The 9,245-nt window shown below is 37.8% G+C and overlaps 1 protein-coding gene across 4 annotated transcripts; it reads left to right on the top strand.

Annotated features, from left to right (window-relative positions):
• The first annotated feature begins 2,722 nt into the window (after positions 1-2,722).
• LOC116265177 (rac-like GTP-binding protein RAC2) lies at positions 2,723-6,619 on the top strand. 4 transcript variants are annotated; one of them, XM_031645723.2, is made up of 7 exons: positions 2,726-3,234; positions 3,410-3,497; positions 4,491-4,600; positions 4,713-4,776; positions 5,366-5,430; positions 5,913-5,978; positions 6,269-6,619. In XM_031645723.2, exons 1-7 carry the CDS (start codon positions 3,127-3,129, stop codon positions 6,365-6,367), a joined length of 600 nt encoding a protein of 199 aa, XP_031501583.1. In that variant the 5' UTR covers positions 2,726-3,126; the 3' UTR covers positions 6,368-6,619. The 4 variants fall into 4 exon arrangements, 2 of the variants coding, with proteins under 2 accessions (XP_031501582.1, XP_031501583.1); XR_007574831.1 differs by lacking the exon at positions 6,269-6,619 and having other exon boundaries at positions 2,723-3,234; positions 4,713-5,430; XR_007574832.1 differs by lacking the exon at positions 6,269-6,619 and having other exon boundaries at positions 2,723-3,234; positions 4,713-5,430; positions 5,895-5,967.
• Positions 6,620-9,245: the final 2,626 nt, after the last annotated feature.

Here is a 9,245-nt window from a genome sequence, read left to right as displayed (position 1 = left end):
AAGGATCCAAATGTGAATAAAATAAAAATCTATATCATATCTGCAAATCATTTCAAATCCGAAATTCATATCTGCTATGAATTCAACTTTTAAATTTACAATTGAATTTGGATCTGATGTTTAAATATACCAACTGAATCTGAATTGTATTATTATATACTAAAAACCGTAACACTCCATTTTGAGAGTTTGGTCTTTTATTAAAAATTATAAAAAAATTTATAAGGAAGACATTCAAATGATTGGTTTTCTTATTCATAAAATTTTCTACCGAAATTGTTAGAAGGTAAAATGAAACCATTATATTTTATAAGGTTTTTAAAATCTAATGGTGTTAGATCCAATCTAAACATTACATTTTTGTGATTGTTTATATTTTCTTTATATATTTTAGATTCATTTTTGCAGTTAATTTATGGAAATAACTTATTTAACTAATTTAGTTTCAAACCAATTAATGGTAGTGATTTTTCAAGATCAACTTATTGCCGAGTGGACTAAACATCAGCAATCTATAAACCATACCATTTCACTCGTTGCCTCACAAAATTTGGTAAAGTAAAAAATAATATATTAAAAAAATCCAAACAGATTTCAACAAAATAATATTGGCACCTTAAATAAATTTTCCGAATCATTCAAAAAATGTGATGCATAAGTTTTGGATTTGTGTCACAAGCAAAGACAGCGTGCCTTAAACAAATATATTACTTTAATATTAGTTCGTTAATAATTCAACCGTTAACAGCAATTTACTAATCCTTCAACCTTTTTCTTTTGGGTATTTATTAAGGTTTTAAGTTTAGCAGGGTCCTCATTGTTTTGAATTTACTTTAGGCTTGGAACATAATAACTCTACATTTTTAAAATTGAATAAGATTATATTTTAGTTTGAATGAATTCAAGATTTGGGTCAGATAGTTATGTGAATAAATTGATATTTTAAGGAGTATTTTGGCAATAAAAGTATTTAATAAATCTATCTCACATATTCATGAGACAATAACAATGTGTTATTGTGGCCGAACGACGCCCAATAATCTTATGAATAAGTTTAAAAATTGAATCAAACATGACATTGTTCCAATAAGAGATGGATATAAATATGTTAAAATGTCAGAATTTGATCACTTAAAATTCACTAAATCACATTTCATGCAGATTTAGTCAAACTTTGGCTTTTTTGTCAAATTGGTAGTTTTATCATTCTACTTAGATGATTTGAAACAAAGTATGAGAAAACATGTTTCAGCAAAAAATGTTGTTCTGAGCTGATTATACGAAATTAACTTATATAATGGAATTTCAATAAGGTATGATGTGAAGTATATCTTAATAAGTTTATAAAATTTGAGTCTTCTTTATTTTTCACAAACTTTAAATGTACAGTCCCAAAAAATAGTAGATTTCTTATAGAAATTATCTGAGTATGGACTAAATGTTCATCTACAAAAAGTTACATTAACTGAAAACAAATTCAAAACTTGGCCTCCTAGAAACAATCACAAGCATAAGTACAGATAAATGTGGGGTTGGGGCTGTGTCTTTCCATTGTCAATGGTTCGGATATATTTCTCGATTTGAATTATGGTCCATTTACTTGAGTCCGATAAAGAAAACAAAATCCAGTTATTAATTAGATTTGAATGCCTGCACATACTGAAATTGAGTCCAGATCCGACACTATGCAAATATTAGGTTTTAGTCTGAGTCTGAAATTTAAACTAGACCCGGTTACATGAGATCCAACTGGATCGGACTTGGTGTACTAAATCTGTCCTGGATTTGAATAGATTATTGTTTACATGGGATCTCAGATCTGGGGTGACCACGAGGTTTTTTTCTACTTAATATGGATCTGGAATCCATATTGCCAAAATCCATTAGTTAAACAAACACTGGGTCCCATAAAGCGCGGATTTCACATCAATAGACGCAAACAGATCGGATTCAGAAACAATGCAGCTAATCCCATATTCGATCACCCGAATACTAAATCCAAATCTTTTGATATGGTCGGATTCTTTGGCTTTAGGTCCATTCACATATCCTGGTACCGAGTTCAAATTCAGTTGTCAATCAGATATAAAGTTTCTTATTGAATTCTTGAATTTCATAATAAATGTCACCAGACCATTGACATCCCATTGGCAATTACTAATGTGGATCATACTCTGCACGTCTTCAGCAGTTTTGGATCTGGCCTTTGATGATATTGGATCTAAGGTCTGAGGATGGATCTTAAAATCTACATTACACATAAAAAAACCCTAAAATTTAGGGTACGTTTGATTCCCCACAGATTTTAGATCCGAAGAAATCTCAAATATGTGATAGCTGAAATCCACAGACGTATGAAACTATGGATTTCAGCTTCTGCCTCAACATGGATTTCAAATCCACTCTTTAATGTAAAAAGTGTAGATTTGAAAACAAATGGAAGAGGAGGGAGGGGGTTCGGATTTGAAAACTGCAGATTTGAAATCTGTAGTGATCTCAAATCACTGCAGATTAGGTTCTTACAGATTTGAAATATACGGTAAAAGGTCGGATGAAAAGAGATCCGATCTTAAATCCAAAGTTTTGAAATCCATGATGACAACCTTGAATTTTGGATTTGAAAATCGGGTACTCGGTTTGGTAGATAAAGATATTTAACGGGAGCTTCGAAGTTAAAACTTTAAATTCACGCAGCGACCGGAAAACATGGAACAGCGTGTGCTTTGGAAAAAGCGGGAGCTATCATTGCAGCATGAGAGGAAAAAATGGGGGATTTCTTTGCCTCCACCTTCCTGTCACAGACAGCTTAAAAGAAAACGATGACTCATTCCCTTCTCCCACTCCTCGTTTTCCTCTCTGTCTCAGAAACCCATTGAGGGAAAAGCTGCTTGCTTTCCCTTCATATTCCTCCTTCCATACGCTCCGTCTGCTGTCAAACCACACACACACACACACACACACACACACACAGCGTCTGCTGTCAAACCACACTCGGACACACGCACATAGCGAGAGAGAGAGAGAGAGAGAGAGAGAGAGAGAGAGAGAGAGAGAGAGTTGCTTTTTGGGGATTCTAGGTAGAGTGGTATACTGGCCCTCTGTGCCTTTCCTCCCCCAACATATCAGATGACCACCTCTAACCATTCAAAGTTCATAAAGTGTGTGACTGTTGGTGATGGAGCTGTTGGCAAGACTTGCCTTCTCATCTCCTACACGAGCAACACCTTTCCCAGTGTACGTCTCTCTCTCTTTTTCTCTCTCTATAGTTGCCCATACTGCAAGTTGCTAATTTTGCTGGTGCTCCGTTAGTATTTCCTAATGTACTTTGGAGGAAGGAACTAGTTCTTTACTTTGTTGTGTTTTCAGCGTTTTGTGTCTCTTGAAAGCAATTAAAAGGACTCTTTTGCAGGATTATATACCCACCGTCTTTGACAACTTCAGTGCAAATGTGGTGGTAGATGGGCTTACTGTGAACTTGGGTCTGTGGGACACTGCAGGTGGCGATCGTCCTCTTGTTTGTTCAGGCTGTTTGTTGCTATTGCTTGATCACAGTGTGTTCTTATTCTAAACTATTTAATGGACTATGACTGTGCTTGGAAAGGATGGATTTTTTTTTTGAGTCTTTTGGGTATCAAATTAATCTAAAAAAAAACTTGAAAGTATTATGTCGAACGTTGGACAGCACCATGCAAATTGTTCTTGTTTTTTTTTTGGCTGTTCAAATAGGTGATAAAAAGTATGTTAGTTCTCTTGCTTTGGAAGATGGTTCGTACTTCGTTTCTTGGCTTGCGGCTCTGCAGTGTGGAGATTGGTGGAAACACCATCTGTTTATGGTTTTCACATGAAAACAGAAGATAGTTTAACGAATTTAATGGTGAATCGAGAAGTAAGAACTTGCTGTTGGAAGAAGTTTTGCATTGAGGTGTTTCTTCTTCCCTTGTCACTAGTTCTCCACTCATTCAGAAAAATCAAAGATGATTTTGTGGTATCCGGTTATGGAGCAGGACGGTCTCCTAGCTTATCCCTCTTTTCTGGTTAATTTTGTAAGTCTAGAGTTCCTGTTGCAACTGACAAGAGCAATTTAATTTTGTTTTCTTAATCATTAGGTAAAATTTACATTTCTTCAAGACATATACAAGGAGAAATGGGATCTTACTCTGTTCTTTTTCCTCTCTCAAGTCCTGCTTTTTAGTGAAGGATCAGGCACCAGTGACTAGGCAACTGCCTCTACTAGATGTCTTTGTAGACCAAAGATAGGACCACTTCTCTGACGTTGCAAATTTACCGTAGCTTCCCCCTTGGTAGTTGTTGTCTCTTTCGTTCCAATAATCCAGTTTGTTGTGCAAAGTAGTTGTCTTTAACATCTTCTTTTTTGCTGTTCGCTTGGACCTAGTCCAAGAGCCTGTACTCTTTTGCTCCTTCGTTTTCTTGATTTTTCTATTTCTCATTGCAATGAAACTGAATGAAATGCGTTGAACTTCATGATGAAGGCCAAGAAGACTATAATCGGCTCAGGCCACTTAGTTACAGAGGAGCGGATGTCTTTCTTCTTGCTTTCTCTCTCATCAGTCGTCCAAGTTTTGAGAATGTGATGAAGAAGGTATTATGAAGTTGTTATGAATTTCGTTTCCTTTTTTTCCCCTTCTAAAGGTAAGTGCTATTCTTAAAGTCTTTTTCCTTTTTCTCCCTCTCTTCCTTCTTGCTGTGAGCAGTGGGTTCCTGAGCTGAGGCATTACGCTCCAACGGTTCCAATTGTTTTGGTGGGCACCAAGCAAGGTTCTACTATTTCCTTTTCCGTTGAGCAGTTTCCCAGAATGTTGGGTATAGAATGTTGCTGGAGAACTAATGTTGATGCCTGCACAAACTGGAGATTCATTTACGGCTATTATCTAACCATAGAAACCCAGGACTTCATTGTCCTACTCAAACTTCTGTTTCCCTTTTGTTTCTTCACGGAAAGGTGCAGTTTCTTTGCTAGGTTGGAAGATTTCTCATTGTGTGAGGCATCAAAATTCTTGTTACCTTGATGTTCTAAGCTTCCAACCAAATAGACATTCGACTAAATTTGACAGTTTCAATAGCTTAATTTGAATGACATGAATTCATATATATATTTTTCTTTGTAATACGAACATGTCTAAACCTGATACTTTTTCAAACATGGCTTGTGTTGCATGGATATGATATCATAAAAAATGTCTTTAAATACTTTCGCTTAGATGCAGTGATATCCTGATAAAAGTTTAAATAACATACATTTGATGAGTCAGGAAATTTGAGTAATATTTGGCGATTCTTGAAGAAATAGGTTCTCAAGCTGAAGCATTAATGACCATTTGATACCTTGACTTATGTGGATGAACAGACCTAAGAGATGATAAGCAGTTCCTTATTGATCATCCTGGTGCAGCTACTATCTCTACAGTGCAGGTTAGTGTTTGAAATCTTCATAAGCCAACTTGAGAGTTTGCATTCTCAGCTCTGGCAGCCAATACCAAAACAAGAATCCCATTGTAAAGCTGGAAACATCTGTCGAAAAATTGTGTACCTGGTTGCAGATTCTAACAACTCCTATTGATTGACTGCGTGAATTCTTCAGCCTGAATGGGTGTCTGTTTTCAGTCATTATTTGACCATCATGAGCTGCTTTAAGTAAATTAGTAGCTTGAGTAACCATCAGCTGCTCCAAGCCAGGGACTAGTCTTACATACAGTGACTGCTAGGAGGCGGGTTGGGATCCGCCGAACCAGGGGCTCGAGGGTCGGGTTGTTACAATCTTTATCACAGTCATCTTGCCAGCTATTCCTCAGTTGCAAAATTATGTCATGAGTCTACTATGTGATGAGATCTGCTGATGCTTGTCCCCTGATTGTGCTATCTTATTTGCTCACCAGATTGCAATTTTGTCTTAGGGTGAGGAGCTCAAGAAGAATATAGGTGCAGTGGCATACATTGAGTGCAGCTCCAAGACTCAACAGGTACTACTGTTGCTGACATAGTTTCTAATTCTCCAAGGAGCATTTGTGTGTGTGTCTGTGTGTCTTGCATTATAGAGAGGCACGCATAAGAACTGGTAAACAATGCATGGTAAAAGAGGCAACTTTCAAACATTAAAAGCTCATTCTAATATGTGATAGCCATTGTTGTTCATAAGAGGAGTATGCCCAATGCTCATTGTAGAGAAATGGATTAATGAGATAATTGGTGCATTGTTTTGTTGGCTAAAAATTTTGCAGGGCATAATTATGTGAAATTTGTTTGGCTGCAGAATGTTAAAAGTGTATTTGATGCTGCTATAAGAGCAGTTCTTCAGCCACCAAAGCCAATGAAACAGAGGAAACGCCAAAGGTTTTGCCGTATTCTCTAGGTTGGTCGAGGATGGATGATATAATCAGTTAACTTTAATGCTTGTGCTTTTCCCTGGATTAATCAGCAGTCCTTCAGTATGGCTCTAATATTAACTATTGTAGGCGTTATGTGCTTGGATCTACAAAATCTATATGAAGATTCTTTTTTTTTTTTTTTTCAAATAATTTCCTTTTGCTCTGAGACATATCCTGCTTGTAAGCTCTAAATGAATGAGTAATTAATGCCAAGGTCGTGTTTTTTTCCTTTTTAACTTAATGTCATCAAATTCTTTCAGAATGTTTTCTTTTTTTGTTTTACTTTTTCGGAAAATTACATTGTACCACTTTGCCAAGTTGATACTCTCAACCTGGTTAGTATATGTCGTTTCCTCTCTCCAGGCCATGAGTTGTCTCCGTCCTTCATCAGGGCATGAGTTGTCTTCGTTGGTCATTCTCGATACTCCTGTTCCTTTGTTGCATGACAGTCCATAGGAGTACTTGGCCCTATGACCTGACACAGGAGGCCCATTGTTCAAAATCCGTAAGAGGCATTCCTGTTCTCAAGGTTAAAATCCAGTACTAAGATCTGCATGTGGGACATTAATGGATTTCACCAACTGCACCAAGTGGTACAAGGGTCTTCTTTATCACAGTCATCACATGAAAAGAGGGGAAAAAGGAAAAGAGAAGGCAAGCCATGGCAGTGGGTAGGTTTTGTTTGAGCTTGTAAGATCTCCCACTGACTCAAACTTGTGGGTGGTTGAGCAGTGTGAAGGCACATGATCTGCCATCATTTTTGTAAATTGTGAAAGTAAAATGATGACAAAGAGGTATCTGTCCTGCTCTTTGCCATCATTCTTGCTTGTCCCCCCAAATTGTTGAAAGAACAAGATCCCCAACATGGGGAGTAATCAACAAGAGTGAGCTCAAAGCAAGTGAGCAGTGGTCCTACTTGAAACTGTTGCTGATCCGTGACTCGGCCATGTCTAAAAGTCGCGGCATTCACACACTGCTGCACATGCACGCAGTCAAACAAGTATGTCCCTACACATGGCCCCAGTGTACGCAAAGCGATGTTCACGCACATTGTCACAAGAATCCATCCAACCACGTGATAGGAGTGCACGTAAAACGAGTGCTCCTGTGATCAGCATGCCAACACATGCACAAATATTTAGGTAAATGTTCAGATTAACATTGGCAAATTCATATTACATTATGAGAGAAAGTTAAATTTACATTACATTTAACTCATGCATGAAAGAAAGTCAATTTTTTATGATAAGTAGAATGATGAAGTGTGGTTAGTGGCGGAGCCAGAAATTTTATTTATTGCTTAAGAACGAAATCTTATATTCAAAGGGTATTAATAAAAAATAAATTAAATTATATAGCGGCACTAATATGTAAATCAACTAAATGATGTGGGTCACGGTAGCCAAGCTCAACACCTAGGTCTGCCACTGAGTGTGGCCTTGCTGGATTTGGATTGGGCCCGTCTAGCAGCATCTATGGTTGGCAGTTTTAGGATCCAGTTAGGAATGAGGGTAGAGATTGGCGATTAGGGCACTACTCATTTCACTTCATGTGTCGCCTAACCATGATAGCTTTCATCCGTATACTGACAATTGAGTCCTTACCAAGTATGCAATTGGGCATATGGCTGTCTCTCCCTTTCTTGGGTGGGCAGGAGGATTAATCCCACTACCGGAATAAGTGCTCATTGTTTTAGGGTTCAGAGTTGGGTCGGTGAGATTCCACGTGCTTTAACTGCACATAGGATTTACCCCCCTTTTACAATGCAGGAGCACAACCCCTTGAGGTTGAACTAGAGAAGCACTCCATAACATGTCCAGCTCATCCTCCTTGCTCATCCTCCTTGAGGCATCTTTCTCTCTTCCCTCCCTACTTTTTTTTTTCCTCTCCCCTCCCTCCTTTTTTTTTTTTTTCAGATGGGTAAGTTGGGGCTTTACAGTTCAGTGGTCTCAACCCAGGGTTATGACATTGTAGCCTAATCATTGGGTCTTCAAATCATATGGATGTTATAAGGGGGTCCAAACTAATATTCATTTCCATTTCAATTGATCAGGATTGGATTTGTTAAAGACTGTTTTTGGAGGAATAGGAGGAGTATTTCATCCTACTACCTAGATGAGAGCCCAAGCCTTCACCTAACCCCTTGTCCTTTTGGGTACAAGGTCTCTTTTCATGCGTCAAGCAACATAAAGAGTTGACACCCCAAAAATTCAAAACAAGAACTGGTTGCCTGCGAGGCCATGTCTCGACAGTTCCACCAAGCCTCTCAGGGACAAAGACTGTTTTTCTTTTAATTTGTCTTATGAACATCTGAACCATTTACTTTTTTGGGTACACAAAATTCTTTTCTAGCCTCCGAGCTTTGGCCTTATTACTACAATAGATTTAGATTCAGATCTAACTCCAATTTCTAGGATCTACACAGATTCACATTTGAACTCAGTTTTGTTGCTTTATAAGCCAGGTGCGGATCTGGGCTAATCATGGCTCGGTCCAGCCGTGTATGTTGTACTTGTACCTTAATGGGCCAATGTAAGATTAAGTATTCTTCTATTGTCTTCCACCAGTCTCTCTCGCATGCTTCTCGTTTTGTTTCATTGGCAGTCCTCTAGCAGCAGCATGGGCCGGATATTGTTTACGGTTTTCCAATTGCAGGGGATCTGATTTTAATCCAACCTTCCAATCCGATCCATTTGCAACTGGTCTATGGATTAAATGGACACCATTCAGTTATGAATTTCTTACATTTCTAACGCAGTTCTAATAAAATTGTGTTTTCGTACCGATAACAGGAATAAGGGGATCATGCATGATGATCTTTTCAAAATATCATGATTTTGTTCTTTTTGGGTGAGCGGAAGA

Source organism: Nymphaea colorata, chromosome 12 (genome assembly GCF_008831285.2).
Source record: "Nymphaea colorata isolate Beijing-Zhang1983 chromosome 12, ASM883128v2, whole genome shotgun sequence".
Classification (NCBI taxonomy): domain Eukaryota; kingdom Viridiplantae; phylum Streptophyta; class Magnoliopsida; order Nymphaeales; family Nymphaeaceae; genus Nymphaea; species Nymphaea colorata.
Note: the sequence above shows the minus strand (reverse complement) of the source record. Positions and strands in the feature narration are given on the sequence as shown.